General features: G+C 40.9%; 1 protein-coding gene across 1 annotated transcript in view; it reads left to right on the top strand.

The window, feature by feature from the left end:
• The first annotated feature begins 6352 nt into the window (after window positions 1–6352).
• Window positions 6353–24518, top strand: part of ptprk (protein tyrosine phosphatase receptor type K) — a 141462-nt gene continuing 123296 nt past the window's right edge. Inside the window, exon 1 of the mRNA XM_037685914.1 lies at window positions 6353–6646. Within this exon, the coding sequence (XP_037541842.1) occupies window positions 6568–6646 (79 nt within the window). The 5' untranslated portion in view covers window positions 6353–6567. The remainder of the gene's footprint in view (window positions 6647–24518) is intronic.

The raw sequence follows: 24518 nt of genomic DNA, 5'->3' as shown, positions 1-24518 counted from the left end.
CAGTCCAAATATGTCTAATAAAGTGGAAAAAAACATAAATGGGTTTCTTTGCGTATAAGTCGCATCTATTATGTGTCACCGCTGACACGTCACGTTTGTTATGCGTCACCACTGACCACCCAGACACGTGGGCCGGTGTTGTGCCAAAAATTGATTGGCTGCCAAATGGCAGCCGCGGGGGCATGACAGGATTTCTTTGAAATTTAACAAGATAACCACCTAAAAACAATTATTTGTTTGCATGAAATTATAGCCAAAAGTGTGTCTCAGTTGAACTTTTCCTTAATAAATGCACTTTAATTGTCAAATAAGCTGCATTTCACCTGGGCGGCACAGCGACATGCAGCTGATTTGACGTTTGCTCCAGGAGTTCTGGAGCGAGACGAAGGTGGTTCAGTATGGCAAGCCAAGTGTCTCATTAATAGCCACTTTTACCTATTAATGAGACACTTGGCTTGCCATTTTACTCGAGGGCCCTCTAGCAGCTGAAAATGGTAGTGATCAATATTTTCCTTGTCAGAATGAATGAAATTGTCAGATCTCAGCCAAAAATTGTTATAAATATGAGAGAGAGAAAAAACAAAAACAAGTCACTTCACTGTATAAGTCACAGGGCATGCTAATTTATATCAAAAGGTGTGACTTATACAGTGAAAAGTACGGTAAAACTTTCATCGTCAGTAGCCTTCCTTTGTCTTAAACGGAAATTTTCCATTTACCAATGTCTCAAATGAAGAAAATTTCTTAGTCATTATAACAATTTTAAAATGGCTCCTAAACTGTATTACCTAATTGTGGACTTGTAAAAAAAAACTTAGCATTTTAGTACAAACTGAATCACAAAATTGTCCAAAACGTCTGTGATGAAACGCCAGACAAAGCTAAGATATAGATAAACTGCATCTTGAAGAAACTCAGTGCAGTAAATCTAACAAGGTCATCTGGACAGATTCTTCTGGTTGAAACATTTCGTCTTTTATCCAAGAGACTTCTTCAGTCTGAGGAGCTGCAACAAACTCAGTCTTATAAATAAACCTTCTCATAGTGGATCAACTAGTTTGTTGATGACATCCAGAACAAGCTGCTCACATGTAAAAGGAGCCAGTATCGGAGAATGTTAGCGATAAAGTTCAATGTCGGACATCGGCCATTTCCATCAAAATAACTCACCGATATAAAAGACACTGTTTTTATATGACAACCCAGTGACAATGATGCATGCAGTGGCAGCACAACGTGATGACGTCACGCGCGCCTACCTGATCTCACGGCTGAGAGGAAAATTCAAAATGTCGGCGGTGTGGAAGGTTTTTTTTGTTGGTGAGGGTGTCGGATTCCGAAGATTTTTGGACTACTTAGCCTCGCTACATTGTCCCCAGTTAGAGATATTTTCCCGACGTAACGTTACCCAAGTTACAAGCCGACATCGTTGAGAAGCTAATAGCCGATAGCACTTGGGTGAGTTTTACCACAGACATTTGTACATCAAGTGTTAGCCTCGTTAGCATGATTATGTTACGGCACAATGGATAGACAAAAACTTTGAACTTAAAAAGGCTGTCTTTCATGCACAAGAGTGCAGAGGATCTTCCACTACAACTAGGAACCTGGAACAATCCTCCACAAGTGAGACAGCATCACAGGGGACTAATGCTAATAAATAACATTTAACACTTTTCATTTAATATAAGTTAAAGTGATATGCATATGGCTGTTACTAGATATGTCACCTGCTCTTACAGCTGTTACACATTTTTTGTAGCAAATAAACCTAAATAAGAGGGTTATGTTCTGACAAAGGAAAGTACATAAAATATCGGTATCGGTTATTGGCCAAATAAGTTTTAACATATCGGATATCGGCCAAAAATCCAATATTGTGCATCCCTAACATATACCAAAACATATACTAAATATCACAACAGTGTATTTACATGAATGAAAACAACAAAAGCAACATTATAATGTCATGTAGCATTCTACTTTTTACCTAAACCTAAAAAATGAATGCACCAGTTTAATACAATATGGACATGGCTACTAGTCAGCTTCTATTTATTTAATATATATAAAAAAAATATTTTATGAGTATATGTGTTCATTCAATAGCAACAACGCAAATTCACATAGCACCTATAAAAAAGTAGACTATTATATTATATAGGGCAAGGTGTGCTCCCCACTTTTTCACAATACAGCACTACTATGATTAAAAACATTGTAAAAGACCTACATCACACAATTAGCGTCTATCTCGCCTATTCTCTTGCTCCATTTCACATCTCTGTCCGATCGTCTCAAGCTGCATTCAGCTCTGGGCGCAGGAGAGGTGCGCTCCAGAATGTCTTATCTCTTGTATTGAAGAGGAGTTACTGCACATGTACAACTTTTAACGAGAGTCTGTGGACAAAGATTTTTGCGCCCCAGGGCGGAAATACGTCGTCAATCAGAGACAACGTTTTTGAAAGAAACAATTTTACTCATCAACTATTGTAATATTTAGCTTACACAACTAAATCAAATATATAACATATTTCAAAATATATATATTTTAAATGTCTTATTCAAGGTAATGTGGTGAGTGGTGGGGCGGCACCCTTGCGCCCTCTATTGGCCAGCCGCCACTGCTCTGAGCGTGACATTTTGTGGTATGGCATGACATTGCACTCAATTATTTTCAAAGCCAAACCAAAAACTGCTACTCTGCAATAATGCTGTCATTTCTCAACTTAAGATGATTTTAGCCTAAAACTCTGGTACATGAAATTATTTAAGGATTTAGGCCTTTTTGTCTATTAAGAATAGAACTAGCTGCAATCGTGTGGTATATGCAGTTCACAAAGAGTGCTTTTTTCTTTTGTAAAGTGAAATAGGGAGTGGAGAGGTCATCAAGGATGCAACAGTCTTTTAAATCACTCTTTGAGAGGAAGGTTCTTCACACTCACACACACTCACAAACTGTTCAGCAATGGTCACAGTCCACTAAGGTTTCTTTTAAATCAAGTGGGAGCAGCTCCTGGCTGTACATCCTGATGACTTTGCAGATCCAGCACTGCTCTGGTTTCTGTCTTTGTACAAGTATATGATTTTTTTTTTGGTCCTGCAGAATTAGTTTTTGCTTAATCTTTCAGTTCTTTGAATGACTTCAACAGTCACATGACACGTTTGCAACTAGAAATGGTTTTTTTTTAATTCTCCTTTGGAATTCAAAATAGCTGACTTCAATATAATTACTTTGTATTCTTTCACCCGCTTTTCTGCTCGCCGCTGTATTCCATTTATTCTGCTACATTAGCGGGGGTCCCTTCGCTGTAGCATGGCTGAATGATTTAGGGGGCCCTGAGCTGGACAGAGACCCTGGATTGTGTTTGGGATTTTAAAAATTCTTGTGCTATAGAGCTTTTCTTTCCCCCGGGGGCCCCAATACTTGTAATAATGTTTTTCAGGGTAATGCATTTTTAGCAACCTAATGCATCATCTTGTTAGCAAAATTGACTTGAAATAGTTTATTTGGCATTTTTAGGCTACTTAAAGCTTTTGTTAGCCTACTGTACAAAACGTTTTGTTGTAGTGTTGCTTTGCGCCTGCTGCAAAAGGCAAGAGGAGATAAAGTTTTTGCCCTATAGTCAGTGGCAGATTTGGACCCAGAATGCAGACGGACATGAGGGGATCCATTAAAAAAAACTATTTATTTTAAAACAAAAACAACTGTTGAGGCAACACAACTTCCATAACGTAGACAAAGGACACTCGGAGGTTAACACAAAGGAGCACTGGAAACTTAACGTGACATTTGTACCGAACCAGTCAATGCGCTGCCTGTGAGGACTGACACACTGACTAAAGGACTGAGGTGGATGGGAAAGTGGAGGCAGCTGAGCTGATTGCTGATTGGAGACAGGTGAGAGTGGGCGTGGCAGGCTGACTGAGTGACAGATGGCACTGGGAACACAGGTAACAGAAACAAGAAGTGTTAAACACAGAACATGAACCTAACCAACAAAACACAAAAAAAGTTTAGAAAACGAGCAAACGCACAGATCCTGACATGCCCGTTTGCTTTGTGTGTCCGTAATGTTAGCAAAATAAGCTATGACCCTGTGGACCGATTCTAATATAACTCTCAAAAGTAACCAACTTAATGACCTTTTTAAGTCTTGTTTTTATTGATAATTAGAATAAATAGGTATATTACTTTAAACAGAAGACAAGTTGAAAATGGCCACCAGAGCTAATCAAAAACGACTATAAGAAACAGCTGATATTGAACTTATTTTGTTGAGTCAGTATCGGAGAGTCATCCCCAAGACATGCGCTGAGGGCTAACTAATCACGTGAGATCTTTTTTTTTTTTTTTTTACTTTGCTATTCACTATTGGAGTCACCTGTCTGTCTGTTAGCAAAATATCTCATGAACCACCTGATAGATTTTATGACACTCTCACAAAGTAATCCTAGAGTGTTTAGCTACAACTGATTAACTTTTGGAGTCAAAAAGAATTGGCCGTCACAGTCAAATGATTTAGAGCAAAAAATATCTAGCTGTAATTAAGTCAGTATCTCAGGTACTGATGTAGAATTTGGTGTGGTAGTAGCTGACAGTCATCTGAGAGCTGGCAATACTACGAGATCTCAGCCTAGGATGATTTTAGATTAATGTCTGGCATCACAGGCGGTGGGCGATAGGCCTTAATACACCCTCAGCCAGGGGTGTCCAAATGTTTTTATGTGTGGGCCACATTCCTCAGTCTAGTGGTTCTACACTTAATGTGCCTCAACCTCCTTTCTAAGGGGAGCGGGGCAAAAAAGTGTGTGCTGGGTGAGTGGGGTCCTTCATGATGCAGGTGGCCCTCTTCCTGCATCTGGAGGTGTAGATGTCTGTGATGGTGGGGAGGCTGATTCCAACAGATTTCTGTGCAGCCTTCACCACTCTCTGCAAAGCTTTTCTTTCTGCAGCTATGCATATTGTGGTGTCTCTGAGCAAGACACCCAATCTTCAATTGCTTCCCGGGCGCCCACACAGCTGCCCACTGCCCCACCTGGGTGTGAACCAACCTCGCCATTGTATGAGAACATACAATGATGACAACACATAGCATTTATTTATTATATTCATTTAAAAATGTCCAGTTTCCCTTTGCTTATTTTATCAACTGCAACATTTAGCCAAGTTTTATGAATCATTATCCAAAAGTCTCCTTTCTGGTAGAAATCAGTAAAGGTTTTTGGTGCTTTGTACCACCTCACCTCCTTCTACAGGTGTGCAGTGGAGAGCATCCTGTGCTCGAGCATCAATGTGTGGCATGGAGGCTGCACAGCTGCAGAAAGAAAAGCTTTGCAGAGAGTGGTGAAGGCTGCACAGAAATCTGTTGGAATCAGCCACCCCACCATCACAGACATCTACACCTCCAGATGCAGGAAGAGGGCCACCTGCATCATGAAGGACCCCACTCACCCAGCACACACACTTTTTGCCCCACTCCCCTCAGGAAGGAGGTTAAGGAGCATTAAGTGTAGAACCACTAGACTGAGGAACAGCTTCTACCCTGAGGCTGTTAGACTCATGAATCTCTAACTAGAATAATCACTGTGAAAAAACATATCATGTTGCTGCTGATCTGTTTCATGTTGCTGCTGATCTGTTTAAATGTTGATGTGTTCATGCGTGCACATCTGCTCACAGACTCATGTTCATGTTTGTGCTGATGTTCAATGTTTTATGTTATGAGTGCTTAGTGTATATTTAGTTGATGTTTTTCTTAGTTCATATCTTAGATGTTATTACTGTTTTTCTTATACATTTTATTGTTGGATGTAACTGGGACCTTGTGTACATAATTTCGCTCCACCACATGTACCCCATGAGGTGCGAATGACAATAAAGAAACTCTGACTCTGACTCTGAAGTGAAAATAAAAAGATTAAAGCCAAAGGTTTGTATTTTGTTTAATATTGCTCATTTTGAGAAGATTGTTTTTCATCTGTTTCACTGTACCAACGAATTTGCAGAAAGTCTGCATCGGCGTCTTAAGCCTGCTGGCGAAAATGATACCGTTCTTAAACGGCAGGTGTGGGCCGCACAAAATCACTCCAAGGGCCGCAATTGGCCCTCGGGCCACACTTTGGACGCCCGTGTCCTAAACTAAACGAACTAAAATAATGATAAAATCTTTTTAAAAGTAATATACCAAATTATTATAATTATCAATTTAAACAAGACAACAAATTGGTGCGTTTTTTTTTTTGTGGGGGTTCAGCAGCTCTATTTTCCAATCAGCTTGTGACGTCACCCCCTCGGGTCCTCCCCTGCCCCGCCTCCTTCTCTCTCTCGCTCCGCCTCGCGCTCGCTCTCACTCGCTCGGCGTGAAACAAAGTGTCGTGTTCGCCGAGCGCCCCGCAGGAAGCGAAAAGCGGAGAAAGGAGAGAGAAATGGAGCCGCTGAATCCGCAACGAGCGGAGGAATAATTTTAAAAAGTGGTAACGACTTTAAAAACAGTTTAAAACAACCGGAAGAAAACTCGGACCAAGAAAACTTTTCCAGGCAGAGCAGAGTCTCGCGCGGCCATCATGGGGGATACACTTTTCTGTGGAACGCTGGGACTCTTGTTTCTCTTTTCGAGAGTTGTTGGCGGACAATTACCTACAGGTAAGCACAAGCGGATGAATTTAACTCTTTAAAGTGCCTTTTTTTTGTCGGTTAAAGAAAAGTTTTAACGACTTAGTCCCTGTCGCTTTGGCGTCAACACCTGACAGGTGAGTGAAGGTGTTGAACAAAAGTTCGCTTCGAAGACGTCCGGTCACTCCGGTTTCTTTACGTTTTACTGTCGTAATGTCACCTGTGTTTTTAAACAACGTCCGGTGTGAGAGTGACACTTGTCAGCGACTTGATGCTTGGTGTTAAAAAAAAAAAAAAAAGGAGGTTGTTCGCACTTGGAGCTCAATCAGTGAGTAAAACTGAGTCACAGCTCGGTTCGAAACCGCTTTAATTAATTATAGACCGCACTAAGTTGCAACATATCACGACAAAGTCTATTTTACGAGTAATTTATGTGCAAAACTAAATAAAACCCGTTGGTTTGGTGCGTATTGATCACCGCGCAGCGCATGGACGGAGACTTAAAAGTTGCTGTGAGCGCGGATCTCATTGTTTAAAACTGTAATATTGTTGAAGTATGGCAGCAACGCCAGAGATGATCCGTTTTTTATTAGTCCAGCACTTGACTGTGTTTCTTTTCGAGTGTTCTGGTCTATTGCGCCTCTTCTGCCTCTTGAGTTTGTCCGCGCTCCGTTGGATGGAAAGAGGCTGAACAAAAGGATTGCGCAGCTGATTTTCTGTTCTGTTAGGCTGTTTTAAGTTTAAAAGGTGGACAATTCTTTATTTTTCTACATTAAGGCATTAAAATCCTCATCCCCCGAGCCGTTCACTGTGCGCTCGGACGCTCGTTCCGTGCCATAAGTCTTCGGTGCTCCGTTACGCACGGAGCACCGGGCTGCTTTTATTTGCCACTCAGCTTGGTTTTGCATGAAGACAACAACAGTGAGCAGTAGTTGGAAGTCTGCACTCTGACGTGCACGTGAAGAAGCTGCAGCGCAGCACTTGTCCGCGGGACGAGTCTCCCTCAAACGCGCTCAACTTTCCAGGATCGGAGCGTCCGCGCGTCCTTTGTTGGCACGACCTCTCTGCACGATTTCCTGTTTATTTCCGCGTTCAGCTGTAGTTCCCCCAATTTGGGTTCACGGGGAGGTGGGTAGAGTCTCTCATAAGTCTGCGAGCTGACCTCCAAAATCTCCCCGACGCCATAAAAGGACGCGTCACGCGCCAGTGAAGTCCTTGAAGTGAGCACACTTTGCACAAACCCCCTTCATTTTCTGCTCCAGCATTCACAGCCACATTAATTCCAACTTTATCTGTTTTACTGCCACTTTCTCTACCCCACCCTTTGAATCCCCATCCCCTCCCCTCCCACGGAGGCCATTTGTTACCTCAGGGTAACAAATGTGTGGAATTTCTTTGAGGCCTCTTTGGGTATGTGAGTGCTGTTCATTTGCAAGTAAATGCCAGTGAACAGCTCCTGCTTTTCACAATGTGTACTGTGGGAAATTGTTTATTTTATGGGGAGAAAGGGTTAAACAATATGACTTACAGTGAATACTAAAGGATGTGTGGATGCACAAATTCAAAGAAGCAAATAGATGCGATCACAGATAAATATATTTTTTGCATTCGTCTTATTTTGGCTGTCGTCTTGCAGGTGCATTACAAGAGGAATATTTGTTTGTTCGCACAATCTCTGTAAAATCTTTGCAAAGATTTTGTGCGACACACACACACACACACACAGATTTATCTCAGCAGCCGTTTTTACTCCATATATTTTAAAATGTTAATTCGTGTTAACAGGGAAATGATTAGTGCAAACCGTCACTTGGGAAAAGTGTTAATTATTAAATAAAATCTCCATAATGAGACAAAAGAGGTGCATCAATTACGTTTGCAGTCACAGCAATGACAAGAAGAGTTGAAAAGTGTCTGGAGCTAAAACATCTCTCTGAATTAGTTTTATTTTTAATCAATTTTAGTTTCACATTTATAAAGTCAAGGCATAAATTAAAGCATTTGTATAAATCTCCCACTCCTCGTGTTCCTCGTGCCGTTTTGCCAACTGCGTCCAAAGTCGGTGTAATAAACGCAAACAAGCTCGTGTCCTGCCGTCTTTATAAAGTCAGCAGCCGAGAGTGTATGCTAATTTGACAACTTTCTAAATCTGTCTCCTCTCTGATCGAGTTGTGACACCGATTCCAGTCGTCTTTAATCTCAATGAAGTGAAGTAATTGTTTTCTATCGGCGTCTCCGGATGAATTAGAAAGGCTGCAGCTCCCACTGAACACCACATCTGAACCGGTTTAATTATACTTGTAAATTATTTTAGTGTTTTTGAACATTAGAACCAAGTTGGTTTAATTATAATTACTTTTCCGCTTCATTTAGAAGATGAAATAAAACTGTGTGTTTTAATGGGAGCAGGCGAGAGGAGCGAAATGATAGTGAGAAAGAGGAGAGAGTGAAGGGGGGGGGGGGGGGGAAAATGAAGAAACCATTGGGTTTTGGCCGTGGGCTTCTCCTCCACTCAAGAGACTGTGAAAACGGCAGGAGGGAGTGTGTCTGACACGTTGTGTGTGCGCGTTTCAGCTGTGTGTGTCCGCTCTTGTGCTTTGCTGTCACTTAAAGAGACGGAGGCAGGGCGACGCTTTTAAGCCCCGCGGAGAACAGTGGTACAAAAACGAGCATCTGAAATGTTTGCCTCTCATTTAGATCCGTGTGAAAATGCCTCCTCGTTCTCATGCCATGCAAAATGGCGCCAAATCAAAGGTCCCGTTTTATTTATTTTCTCGTTAAAAGTAATGCCTCGGTCTGCACTTCTTCAGATCCATTTTTATGTCTTCTCCTCAAATCAAACATCCTTTTGCCCGGAGCCAATCTGTTTCTACAGATTTCAATTTAGTGATAGATTAAAGACTGAAAAAAAACCTCCATCCCTTTGAACGTACTGGCTCATTTCTTCAGCTGTTTGGGGATGGAGTCTGTAAAACGTAATTAATCTGTTGAGTGAATTCATTAGCTAATCCCTCATTAGACTGTGGGTGATGGAGTATGAATAAGTTTCAGGATTTATGTTAAAAAAAATGGATTAGCAACACATTCTGGAGACACGACCTTTCCTCATACATGATTGATAAGTCTTGGTACGTTTTCTAAAGTTGCACTGAACACCTCAAAGTTGCCAAACGTGCACAATCGTTGATTTTTAAGATACGTACTTGTAGAAAATTGTTGGGATCATCACACATCCTGTCTTTCTTCTGGTAACCCAGAAATCTGAGAAGCTTCCAACTGAAACTAGAGAAATCGCATTTCCTACATAAATGCATTACAAAACAGCTGACATTAGCCAAAAACATGCTGAAATGTAGCTGAAATGGAAGAACAAGCCTGTATTAGCAGAACAAAGCAAAAAATAACACAAATTTGCTGAATTAGGTTTAAATGAGCACAAAAATAAGTAAATTGGCTAAAAAAGAAGAAATTAGCAAAAAAAAATTGCTGAAAAGTAGCTGAAAACTCAGAAAGAAGCTTAAACTACAAGAAGGAATTGAAAAGAGCTGAAATTAGCTTAACACGTGTGCAATTTGCTGAAAAAGCTAAAATTAACATTAAAAGTAGCTGAAATGGTAGAAAAAGATGAAATTAGCAGAAATAATTAGGCTGAAAGTAGAAATTAACATGAAAAATTTGAATTTATCTGAAAACGGCTGAAATTAGCTAAAAATGCTATAAAAAGTAGTTTAAAAGATAGACAAGTTTAAATTATCAGAAGAAAGCAGAAAGAACATGTTTGTCCAATTAGGCTGAAAAAAGCAGAAAGGAGTGCTGAAATTTACAACAACAACAAAAACCTGCTGAAAAGTAGCTAAAACAGCAGAAAGAAGCTTAAATTACCAGAAGGAAGTGAAGAGAGCACATTTTTGCTGAATTAGGTAGAAAAAAGTTGAAATGAGCGCAAAAAAAGTGGAATTAACCAAAAAGCTACAATGGCATAAGAACAGCTAAATAGTAGCTGAACTAGCAGAAAAGTTGAAACTTGCAGAAATAAGTTAAATGGAGAATAACAAGCTGAATTTAGCAGAAAGAAGTTCGAAGAAGCACACAAATGTTTTTAATTAGCAGATAGAACCTGAAAGGAGCTGAAAAGATTTGAAAGATGTAAAATGAGCTCAGTTAATTTCCTATGAGGAAAAAAAAAAAGTGGCGGAAAAGGCTAAATATTTCAAAAAGGTGAAGTTGCACCAATACCAAAATTCATAGCACCCTTCTCCTGAAGAAGCTGAATGTTTTGATATGATTTGTTGAAATAGCACAAAATTGTGGAACGAGACCGATGCTGAAAAACGTACGGAAGAAAGATGGATCACAATAGAGTGACTGCTTCATAAATGTTCACACAAATCCAAAATATGAATCCATAAATCTAAACGTGTTCAATTCTTGAACCCAACCAAGTAGCTTTTGTGCCTGAACCAAACAGATTATCTCCCAGCAAACCCAAGTTCCTGGTGTGTAAGTGTGTACCTAAATCATTTATCTACTACCAGTATTTCCTTTACGCTTCTGACACTACGGCGCCATTTTTTACCCTGAATTATATTCAGGGAATTTTCCTGAAGAAATGTAGCAGTTTATTGTATGAACTAGGTTTCAAGTTGTTTTTGAACTGAAACATGCTGCCACTCAAACTCTCATTTTCATTTTTAGACATGACATGTTTTCCTAGTTTGACAAATTTTAAGTATTTTTGAAGATTTTCACACAGAAAAGTGCAAATATGCCCTTTGGTATGTCAGTTTTAAGCAAACCAGTTTATAAAGAAGTGACCTGTAACACTAATATGTTGCATTATTTTCATGCAGATTCTTCTGGTTTGTGTATTAAACGGGATTTCGGTCAAACTTTGTACAATTGTTTTATTGATGCGCTTTTCCAGCTATAACAAAACCGTGATTTCAAAATAAAGGCACCATTAAACACGTGTGCCAAAGATGCTTGTTTTGGCTCCCATGTAAAACAGAGTTTGATTCCATCCATAAATACATTAATCTTTGGTTTTGACCACACCAAGAGATGCCGTTGTGGCATCCACAGGAAACGCCTCTCCTTTTGATCTTTATTTACTAGACTTTGTAGGAGAGTTCTTACAGTAAGTGTACACATGACACGGATGCTTTGCACTTAGTCGAGCGTGTAGAAGCAAGTACTATAACGTGAATGGACATTAGAAGCATGTGCTTTTGTCAGCCTAGTTCTTTTTAGCTGCCTTTTCTCACCGTTTTGTTGATGTATAATGATATGTACAAACACCTAATCAACTTAACTTTCACTCCTAGAATAGTTGAATGAAAATATACTTAATACCGTGTTTAAATTTCAAGTTTGAATACTGCAGCTTAGGTTCAAACCACTGGCCAGCCAAATGAAGTGAACTAAGAGAGTGATGAAGTTCTTTTGAAATTGAGAGAGGCAGAGCACTGAAAACAAACCGAGAGCGCCTGAAACATCACATCTCTGATAAATGATGATACAAGTCCAGTATCATCAATCTCTGCTCTGGCCCGTTTGGCTCCAGTCACGGCTGTTGGTACGAGGCGGCCTCCCTTACACATACACTCATGCACACTCATGCACACACGGCTGACTAATGGCAGATTAAGTAATCAACACTCACAGCTGATTCATTGCTTTATAATGCATGCTCACGCACTTGTGTTATTTGCTTCACAATCAAAAATGCAGATGTGAGCAGCTTCTCTACAGTGGAGATTGGGCTGTTTGTGTGTAAGAGGCGTTGGCATCAGAACACAGAATCAGGACACATTGGTGGGGGGGTTGTGTGTCCTCCCCCAGAAAATTTTGAATAAAGTTGATGCCATTTCCTGCATTCTGCTGTATTTTAACGTATTGGTAAATATCTACGATTACCTACACGAGTAAACCCAACAGTTAAGTCCCGTCCTCTGGACGTTTCTTTTTTGTTGAAACGTTTCGTCTTTCATCCAAAGGACTTCATCAGTCTGAGGAGCAACAACAAACTAAGTCCCATAAGTAGCACATTCACATAGTGGGCCAACCAGTTTGATGGTGATAATAAGATGGTTTCTTTACAGCAGAGCAGAGACACGCATGTCACTGCTCTGCTGTGACAGACAGTCTCAGGCGGGGGGAGAGACAGACACACATCTGAGCTGTGCGCTGTTTGTACTAACAGGTCTCTCTTGAAAATGAGTTCTCGTGGCTCAATGAGACTAACCTGGATAAATAAAGGCTAAATGAAAAAAAAAAAGATGGTTTCTGGAGTCCACCCTCTCCCCTGTCGACTCGTCTGAGGCAGCCATGTCCAAAGTGGTTCAACACACAAGTAAACACTTGATTCAATAACTATTTTAGAAAACATGGCACAATAAGTCTGACCAACAGCTCTCCCTGTGTGAATAGAGCACGCTCCGCTTATCTCCCACATCCTAACCCCGCATCCCGGTCGACAACAGCAGGCACTAAAGTAGTGCTAAGCTAGCCAGCAACATAGAGGTGTCTCCCCCCACCCCGTCTAGTGACCTCGAGGAAACACTGCATGTGGCGTGCTGAGGAGTTGTAGGTAACCAGGAAAACCCGGAGTGGATTTTTAGTGGTTTGAGTATTCTCCTATTAATCAAGTGGAATGGATTTGTTCACAAAGAAATGGAAATAGCGGTGGGTGAACTAATAGATCATGGAATATATGGGGGGGGGGGGTGTCCTAATGAATGTTTAAATGTGAGGGGGATACATCCCCATCATATATAATTGTTGCGACACTTATGGTAAGGGGGCAAGAGGGTAGGAGAAATACTGGTAGGTAAAGACAATCTTGGAAAAAAAACATTATTTTTAGGGTTAACATGAGAACTAGTTGAAGCAAGAATGGTAATGGTTGAGGTCAGACGTGTCTTATACAGGTTGGGATTAGTGTTTGGGAACTTCAAGTCACATCTGCTTTAGTCGTTATAGAAGTGTAAGACCGAACTTTTTTCCCTTTCTGTGAATGTTTTTAAATAAGCATTTTCATATTTCCATAAACTTTACATTACACCAACATTAACGAGTTTAACGAGAGTTTAATCACAGGCAATGCAAGATAAATTAAGAAGCTTTGTCGCTGCAACTAGTACAATGAAATGTTTTAGAGGCTGTTATTGTTCATAACCATAAAAAACTTACAAGTTTGTGTGTTGTAGTGTTTAAACAAGAAGTTAAAAACATCCACAAACACACTCATACACAGAGTAGACATGAGTACACTGCACATAATTCAAGGGCAGTCCTTTGAGAATGAAAGATGAATGCTGATTCTTTGTATTGACAGTTTTTCTTTGCACTTGTCACAACCTTTGCATGCTTTCCAATCTAACTCTGTCCTGTTCTCTGCTTTGCTTCTGTTGGATCCAGCTCACTTAGGGCGTGCTGAAAAGGGTGAGTTACAACCGGCCAGCCAAGAGCTGTTTCATCTTTCATCACTCGCTTAGTTCGTTTATCCATCCATCCATCCATCCATCCATCCATCCATCCATCCATCCAGCCATTCACTTTACTCACTTTACCCACTTCTTCCTGTTTGAATCATGGGGGTCACTGGTGCCCGTATCCAGCTATCACTGTGCGAGAGGTGGGGGACACCCTGGACAGGTTGCAAGTCCATCACAGGGACTAGGGACAATTTAGAGTTACCAATCAGCCTAACATGCATGTTCTTGGGGCCGAGATGGTGTAGAGGCAGGGCAGCCGGCTTGGGACCCGAGAGTCCCAGGTTCGATCCCCAGTCACTGCACATCACGTGGCGTCTCTGGGCAGCACGTCTAATCCCCAAAATGTCCCCCGGGCGCTTTCAATAGCTGCCCACTGCACCACCTGGTGGTGGATGGGTTAAATGCAGAGACTAATTTCGCCATTGTATGGAAACATACAGTGCTGACATTGTGATGACATTATTATTATTATTATTATTGATCTGTGGGAGGAAACCGGAGTACAGTAGTCCCTCGCTACTTTATGGTTCGAATTTTGTATACTCACTCTTTCGCGGGTTTCCAACTTAGGATTGTACATGACACACGATTGATTGATGGAAGGCGATCAACCAAAGCATTGTGCTGAGGGGCGGCCTGACCATCAGGAGCTCTGGGACATTTCCTGGTGGCCTGGCCCGCTGAGCAGTAGCGATGGGGGAAAGACATACCCCACCCCCTCCTTTCTCTTTCTGAGGCTGTCTGTCACAGCAGAGCAGAGACACGCATGTCACTGCTCTGCTGTGACAGACGGTCTCAGAAAGAGAAAGGAGGGGGTGGACTGGCTATCAGGAGCACCGGGAAATGTCCCGGTGCTCCCGATAGCCAGTCCACCCCCGCTCGGCTGATTGGCTCAGTAACTAGCATCATTCCATCTTCTTTCTTTCGCTGTGCTCTTTTAGAGCGTTTAGAGTTTAGAACATTAAGAACATTGTAAAAGTGAGGGAAGGGTTTATAAAGCTCTAATATATATATATATCAGTGTTTCCCCTAGATAACTTGCCTAGTGCACCTGCATTGCAAGCTGCTAGTTTAGCGTTACGTCAGTGCCGACAGGTGGTGGGGTTCGGTAGATGGGGCGCAGCGCCCCGCTTGTATAATGGTAGGGGAAACATATATGTATATATACGAAAATGAAAATAACGTCCCTACTTCGCAGATTTTCACCTATTGCAGAGGTATCTGGAACGTAACCCCCGCGACAAGTGAGGTACTACTGTACTTGGAGAAAACCCACGCATGCATGGAGAGAACATGTAAACTCCACCCAGAAAGGTCCCCAGCCAGGATTTGATCCAGCGACCTTCTCGCTGAGAGGCAACGGCTCTACCAACTGAGCCACTGTGCCGCTCTGCTCTCGTTCAGTCCCGTTATAATTATTCCACCACCTTCACCTTAACTGTGGGATCTTTTCTCAGTGTGTAGACATTTAATGTAGAGATCATCTCCCGCTTTTTTTGTTTTAATTTCATCTTTCAGTGTCTTTACTGTCCCATTCAGACTGACTGCAAACCAGTTCTTTTGATGCTCGTAAGCTCGCATTAACACAGCAGTTAACAGCCTTTTGGAATGCTGCTCATGTTCTTGTTAAGCCAGCATTAAAGTACAGCTCGCAGTGATATTTCATAGTTATCACAGTATGAACATGTTTTGTCAAACTCTCATCTATTGGATTTTTTTCTCTCTGTTTGATTTGATGTCGGGAGAGTTTCAGCGCTTCATAAACCTTCAGGCCATGTCTGCTGTGATTTTTACAAGGCAAACTTGAATTGAACTGATGAAATACTGTTTTTTTTTTTTCTTTCTGCATCTTATAACGTGGTCCTAATTAATATTTTTCAGGCTTTCCAGGTGTCTTAATGTTTGTCTTTGGTTGTTTTTTCACTTGTTTTTTTTTATCTTGCACCTGACCATTTTAAAAGGAGTGAATAATTATCTGTTTGTTAACCCGTACCAATGATTCATTCAGCTTAAATACTGCTCCTAAACTCAAGAATCAAACCAGCGTTGTGTTTAACACATAATTTACCAGTTTTAAATGGATTATTTTTGCTTATTTTGTTAGAAACTGACACAAAGACTTATTCCTAATTTAGTGGAGTCTATGAAAAATGCCAAAGACAACACAGTTTTGACCATCGACATTATGACCAACAGATACTGTTAACCTTAGTTTTTAGGTGTGATGCTCTTCTGTTGTATCCCACTTGTCTACTTTCCTCACTTGGTTATGTACATACGGCACAAGATTTTATGACCAGGAACACAGACTGGACAGATAATGAGTGAAAAAACAGCCAAAGTCTCCAAAGAAGTACTTTGTACTACGTGTTTGCATTGTTTATAATTGAAGCCGCTGTGTACTGATTTGTTGTCATCTGTCTTGGTGACTCTGCTCACCTGTCTGTCAGTTAATCTTGACGCCATTTGCCGATGTGTTTCCCTTCCGGTCTTGGCGTGTCTGTGTAATCAGACAGCTGTCGGGAGGTTTGAAGTTTCCAGGTGCTGTTTGTTTAGTTGAGCCTGCTCTACAATAAAGGAGCTCAGAGGAACTTTGTTCTTCCCAGTAGCTCCTCTCTTCTCCTCCTGTCTCACACATACCCTGCTGTCTCCTGCTCACACAAAAACACTCGCAGCGAATATCGGTTACCAAGGTGTGTGTTATTTGTTGATTAGATGACAAAGTAAAACACATTGCAGACTACTGGCACCTCAGACGGCTTGTTGTGTCTGTAAAGTCTGGGCATCCCTTGAGGTTTTCCACTGACAAAAATCAAAGCACACAATGTGTTTTATGCAAAAAAAATTGAGATTTGTATTATAAATATGTATTAATTATTTCCCTTTAGGATTTTATTCTGTCTAATGCTGAAAATTGTCAAGATTTTGCGTGCCGTTCTTCAAAATTCAAGTCATTGAGTGCAAATATAATGGAAACATAATGAAAGCCCAGCAGGGCAGAAGGTTTTCGTCATGTTCTACATCTGCTCTCACGAATATCAGTAAATTTCACTCCCCTTCTTAATGAGGAAACTTTTTTTTTCTTCCTTTGAAAGCTTTCAGAATTATGGGTCGATTTTTAACAGGAGGACTAAAGAAGGTGGACTGATGGGAAGAAAAAGTCAGATAAAGACTAATTAGAAACTTTTTAGTGAATGAGTTACACACAACACCGGCCCACATTTCCGAATTGTCGACAGTGACGCGTAACAAACGCGACGCGTCAATGGTGACGTGTAAATAGATGCGACGTGTATGGCGAAGCGACATACTTGTGGATTTTTCCACTTTATTAGACATACTTGGACTGATGCGACTTATAGGGAGTTGCAGTATTTACGGCAGAAAATACGGTAATACACCAACACCGATGACTCATAAATACTTCAAATAAATAAAAAAACACAGCAAACTGTAAATGCATGTAAGCATACATATGCACAATACAGTTTTTTAGAAAAACAAATTATTTTACGTGAACTCAGTTTTTTTTCTATAATACATTTATCGGTTTTGGTTCAAACATTTTGATTCACTGCTTTGAAACGTTTCATAGTTGATGCAATACAAACAAAAATGTTTCTTGGAAGGTTTATGAAGACGGTTTGCAAAAACAAACCTATCTGAAGAAATAGTTTAGGTTTAGAAAGTGGAACATTTCCAGTGTTTGTAAGGCAAGCACCATCATGCTTTTCCAAAAGTTGCATTCAGGTGGGCGTGTCAGATGTCAGACGGCCTTGATAGGTAAGCTTACAGGAAAACTTCAGGCCTTCTGGCATTCTCTGTGACTTATTCCTGCTATTCCCCAGGATGTTTAGCAAATGTTTGATGAGACTGGGTTTGATCCAAACCACTGAGAAAGATAAGTGGGAGGGAATTCTGATGGCTTGTGGCTAAAGTTTAACCATGTGGGTTAGGATTATACATCTCTTCAGCTTCTCGTCTGTTTTGCGCTTGTTGTAATTTGGCTCTTCTAGTTAGGTTAGACAACAATAATGTAGAAAATTTCAGTTAGTCTTGTTGTTTTATTTATTTAAGAATTGTTTTTCAGTGATTTAAACTACTCGTAAAACTATTTACTTTAGGCGGTAGTTTGTGTGTTTGAGCCAATGTGACAGCCATAGTGTGTGCACCCTAGGGTGGGATGAAAAGCCTCGTGGCTTCTTTTGGACATTGGCTGGAAAGGTTTCCATTAATTCATTTATGAAGACATCTGTCATGAAAATGCAATGCACACATGCGCATACACAGAAGTAGCCAGGAGCAGTTCGTGTGCAGTATGAAATAAGGGCAGTGATGCTGACCTTTGTGCGTCTGTGTCATGATATCCCACAGAATGTTGGGAATGATTGCAGGCGCTTTCAGCCAAGATGTTCTTAATTTTTGTGCTCGTGTTCGGAAAGACGGTTTCCCCACTGCGCTTACATTCCTTTCCAACAATCCCCCCTTTCCTCTTTAAGCTGATTTTCGATCTGTAGTGGAAAGCTTTCGAGATATATAAGCCCTCCTATGTATCTGTTGTTTTTATGTGCATGCAAATCAGGGGCTTACAGATAGATGACCGGTCCATTAGGATTATCATCTTCATCTGCGCTCATGTATCTTCACATCGCCACACTTGTGGTTCACTGCGGGCAAAGATTTAAATCTTGTATCAGATATTCCCACGCCATCTTCTTTTTTTATGGTGTTGGTTTGATTCCTCAGATCTGTCTGTCTGCCACTTTATTCTGTCAGTCAGTCTGTCTGCCTGCCAGTATGTGGATGTCCCATTTTACTGCAGACACATGGTCAGCCTGACAGTGATCATGTACACACACCTACAGTCAATCACTCTTTAACAGGCAGGCTGTGTGTGGGAGTCAGGGGACAGACGTCTAAACGCTGAGTCTGTAACTCTGTCACTTTTCTAGCCGGTCCATCTCAGCTTTGGTTTTGGACAGTCGTACTTCAAGAGTTCAGTTCAATATGAAGCTTTTGTTGGGCTCTGATTAGCACTTTGGCTCAACAATAAAAAAAAAAACACAAAAAAACAGCCAAGTTTGAGTTTCTGTGTCAATTTTGCTTGTTCCTAAAATTTGGTAATGGCTGAATATTTGAACGTGAGTCTGCATATTTCTCTGTCCTCATGGATTAGACTGATGTTGGTCTGGAAACCTTCAGAGAGCATCTCTCCTCTTGCATGGTGCCAGCTTGGATAGAGTCCAAAGTGTCCACGTAAATATACAACACTGTGTATAGGTTTTTAAACTAACCCCAATTAGTTTTTACTTTGCTTCTAAATGACCAGACTTTATTTACATCTTCACCATGAAAGCACGAGATAAAAACTGACTGTGTAATAGACACATCATGTGTGAAAAAGCAGGACTTTGAAAGACCTTCAGAAAGTCTGAAGATCTGATGATCAGGACCAGTTTAAAACTCACAAGAAAGCCCGGCTGCTTGGAAGCAAAACAGAAAAGTAACAAGGAATGACTCAAGACTTTTGCACTGTACTGTGTACTGCATCATGCTAAAAAATAGACAACTATTCAGTTGACTATGTTTTAATTGTAAAATTATACAAATAGCTAAAATCCAATTTAACTGATGGTATTGTATGTGGGGGATAAAGATCATTGTGACCAGTTGATGTTTACCTTTCAAAGCATCTTTGTTTAAATCTTTTTAAATTTATTTTGGTCAAATTATGCGTGAAGCTGAACTCAAGGTCAAACATTTAACTATAAAAGATTAAACATTTAATTGACTAATGAATCTTTAATAAATGAAAGTAAACATGATTAGCGAAGCCATGTGAACTGTTTAATAATGAAGATTGCTCATCCTCACTTTCTAAAAACATATATTTTTTTCTTTTTATTCTTGAATGCCTGATTTTGGGAAAATAAACCTAAAATGATTAAAACCTAACTATCTGTTGTCACAGTTGGAATAAGTGAATATTGTCATGTCCACGTTTGCAGGCAACGTTAATGGATAATATTGCTTAAAATATGTGCAAACCATGTTCCATCCATTATCATCTGCTTTTTCTGAAATCAGGTCTTGGGGGCAGCAGGTTGATCAGGAGGTCCAGACATCTCTTTTCACAGTCACCTCTTCCAGCTCCTCTGGAAAGACTCCAAGGCGTTCCCAGACCAATTGAGAGACATAGTCTCTCCAGTGTGTTCTGGATTTTCCGGTGGGTCTCCTCCCAGTCGGACATGCCCGAAGCACCTCTGTAGGTAGGCGTCCAGGGAGCATCCTTACCAGATGCCCGAATCACCTCAACTGGCTCCTCTTGATGTGGAGGAACAGCGGTTCTACGCCGAGTCTCTCACGGATAAATTAATTTGTCACCCTACCTCTAAGAGAGAGTCCAGCTACCTTGAGGAAGAAACTCATTTCAACCGCCTGTATCCACGATCTCATTCTTTTGGTTACTACCCAGAGCTCGTGACCATAGGTGAGGGGAGGAACGTAGACGACCGGCAAACCGAGATCTTTGCCTTACAGCTCAGCTCCCTCTTCACCACAACGGACCGGCACAGAGTCTACAATACTGCAGATGCTGCACCAGTCCATCTTTCAATCTCACAATCCATTCTTCCTTTACTTGTGAACAAAACCCCAAGATACTTGAACTCTTCCACTTGAGGCAGAACCTCACCCTCAACCTCAAGAGAGCAATCCACTCTTTTCTGACTGAGGACCATGACCTCAGGTTTGGAGGTGCTGATTCTCATCCTAGCCGCTTCACACTCTGCTGTGAACCGCTCTAGTGAGAGCTGGAGATCATGGCACGATGACGCCAACAGGACCACATCATCTGCAAAGAGCAGAGATGGAATCTTGAGGCCACCGAACCGGACTCCCTCCGCCCCCTGGCTGCATCAAGAAATTCTGTCCATAAATGTGAACAGCATTGGTGACAACGGGCAGCTATGGCGGAGTCCAACTCCCACCCTGAAGGGGTCACACCATGTTATGTTTTTTTATTTAAAAATCCCCATTAGTCTTTACTGTAGTAGACTATTCATCCTGAAGTCAACACCCACAAGCTTTACAATACACAGATGTTAATCATTACAGCTGTGTGTTGTGCTTTAAAGTCTGAGCAGGCATAAGTTTGTCAGGTAAAGTAGTTTTTTCTCAAGTGCTTTTGAGTCCCCCTTTATGCTTCATTCACTCCACAAAAGCAGCTCATTGTATTACACCTAAAATGTCCACTTCTGTTGGGTTAAACGAGCCTAAATGCATCTATAAACATTGGTGTGTTAGTATCTGAAGTCATGATTAAACTATGCAACAGCTAAAACAGAGAGGGCTGCTGAATCTCAGCCTCAAGTAGCCCACTGTAGAGATTTATATGAATGTATTCACGAAGCCAAACAATAGTTTTTTTTTGTTTTTTTTAACGGTTTCCATAGATTGTACTCTGGGGGAACACCCACTGAGGCTGTAACTCCCCCAGGCGCTTGTGTTTTGAATCAACTCTTGTGAGAAACTCTGAACCTGAGTTCAGGCTGCTCAGATTAGGGAAGTTTAAAGTTTTTATTCTTTTTCCAAAGGTCCAAACAGTGCTCCTTCTCCACTGGATGTGATAAGAAAAGAGAAAGCAGCGCAGTGAAATTCCCAACAGGCACACAGCTGTAGAACATGTGAACCAAGAAAGATGCCAGAATAGAACAAACAAGGTTTTCATTGGCTGAGAGCTCTGAACATCTTATAGTGGAAAAATTAAATTTTATAGATGTTAATCCATAGATACTTTCACAATTCCCTGTAAAGTTGATTCTGGTACAACTTTATTTTTGTTGGAGTCAAGTAGATACAATTAATTAGGTGAAATGTCCCTCCTTTTTCCAACGGTTAGTTTACCTCATCCCCACTTCCAGTCCTCCTCCTTTCATCCCTTGGAATTTATGGCTCAGTAACCACAACAGAGTAACACAATGTTTATCAAACCCTCCCCCTTTTTGTCCTCCTTTACCTCCCTCCCTTCACATCTCTCCCTGATCCTCCAGTTTCCCCATCTCCCCCAGAACAAGCGAAAGGGTGGAGTTTCCAAATCCAAACTGAATGGGGTTGTATTGCAGGGATAAAGCATGCTGGGTATCCTTAAGGTAGAAATTGCCAACGTCGAAGCTGTAAAAGGTTTTCACAAGCTGGAGACCAAAAGTTGATCTAAATGTGATTAAATAAACTTTGTTACATGTAAAGGTTGAAGTTGTAATCTACTTAATCGTTCCCAGCTGGTGTCACTTACTGTAGCTGCCAACAGCAACAAGGATGAATGTGTAAGTTTTATCTGATGGCTAAAAAATAAGTACAAGTTCTTATCTACACTGTCAAGCAGGCAAAGAACATTCTCACCCCTCCCCTCTCACTTCAAGGTCTGAGTCTGTCCTTTACTTCCCTGTCTCACCACCTCCTTCACCAACTTTCTGGAAGTCTTTTACGGGTGTTTTCTCCCAGTTCTGCCTAGGCATATCGACCCTAACTCGCACACTTTTAAATGCAAGTCTTTGTAGAAGGAGGTGTCTCTTTGTATTAAAGTGGCCAGGTTAGCCGTCGTTCTGCCTGAGTTAGGGCAAAGGTAAATAAAGTGTGTTTTGTGTGAACCTTGTGTGTTTGCTGTGCGAGTTTGTGAGCCAAGCGAGCTGTCTCGTTGGTGTAATGCTTAGCAGATAGAACGCTACATCTCCATGACATAAACTGTCTCTTACGCTCAGGTTCAGACGCACATGCACACCATACTACCTTAACACACAGTGTCGCTCTGTCTTGCAGGATTAACTCCTCCGTACAAAGCAGGTTGCATGAAGTTAAGTACAGGTTTTAAAGATAACTCGGTTCTTATTGCTGTTTTCTTGTATGAATGAGTGGTTAAATCTAACTGGGTTCACAGCAATAACTCATAGAACTACATTCACAAATTGATAATTATGAAAGTTACATCTGCATTGTCTGGATGTTTTACAACATTCCCCGAGGGTGGTTACATTCTGGGTTTGTGTTGTCTCTGGCAAACAGAACTGGATGTGTTGTGTAATGGAAATGTTAACTCATTGTGATCACTTCCTACCTCAGATGGATTCAATTCAAACAGACCTAAAAAGAATAACAGCCTACCGTCCATCTTTGTGGTTGCACTAAAAGACCACAAGTGCTTGAAATGATTTACCGGTATATAATATTTGTGCTTATATTAAACCTCTAGAAATCTTTCCCTGAATGTCCTATTTCAGTCAAATTCCCTAAGATGTACTGGTAATACTACAGGGGCCCTGTGATGGACTGGAAACCAGTCCAGGGTGTCCTTCGCCTCTTGCACAGTGGTGGCTGGACATGGGCACTAGCGACCTCCTCGACTCTTAAAGGAAGAAGCAGGTAAAGATAATTAATGGATGGATGAGAATAGTAAAGGTGGAAAATACTAAAAAGTATTGGTAATTGTCTTAAAAAATCTTGATTGGAGTGTAAAATCTTTTTTTTTTTTCACTTTTAGAAAATATTTAATGTTGAGGATCTACGGTGTTTGTCATACAAATAACAGTTTTCAGTGTTATTGTTTTATTGTTGGTAAATCTGGTGACTTTATATTAAAAAAACAACCGTAAGAGATTCAATATACAGTAGCCCCTCGCTACTACAAGGTTCGACTTTCGCGGACTCACTGTTTCGTGGGTTTTCAACGTAAGATTGTACAAGACACACGATTGGCTGATTGATGTAAGGCGACCAACCAGCATTGTGCTCTGCATCCCTGGCACCGATTGGCTCAGTAACCATAGCATCAGTCTGTCTGCTCTCCAAGGACCGGGTAGCCAGGGACCGTACGGCCCTTCACACCCTCCTTTCCTCCCTATCCGCATGCCTCTGGGCGTATACGCATCGGCCCTCTGGGCGTGCCACCGCTGTAGGACCCCGCCAACTGACGCCTCGAGCTCTTACTCGGTGCAACGCTTACTATATCAAGAAGGACAAAATATACGGATATATGTATATAAATACTAAAATAAATATAACGTCCCTACTTTGCGGATTTTCACCTATGGCGGAGGTGTCTGGAACGTAACCCCCGTGAAAAGTGAGACCACTGTATACGCAAAAGCATTTCTTCTATTTTTATTTTATTCTAGTTCATAAAAGTTACAAAGCCTAATTAGGAATTTTAATTAATTAATTTATTTATTTTTGCCTAAAATCATCAGCAACCCAGCGTTTGTCAACTTTTATCAGATTTGGATTGTTTGGCAGTAGAAACGGTTACGCAATTATGCATTTCCAAATAAATACTCATGGATATAAATCATGACATGCTGTGTCATTGTAAGAGTTGTTAGAAACATTTTAACCAGATTTTGTAAGTGTGGCGT

The sequence above is a fragment of the Nematolebias whitei genome, chromosome 12, assembly GCF_014905685.2.
Source record: "Nematolebias whitei isolate Nwh7 chromosome 12, NemWhi1, whole genome shotgun sequence".
In the NCBI taxonomy this organism is placed as follows: domain Eukaryota; kingdom Metazoa; phylum Chordata; class Actinopteri; order Cyprinodontiformes; family Rivulidae; genus Nematolebias; species Nematolebias whitei.
Note: the sequence above shows the minus strand (reverse complement) of the source record. Positions and strands in the feature narration are given on the sequence as shown.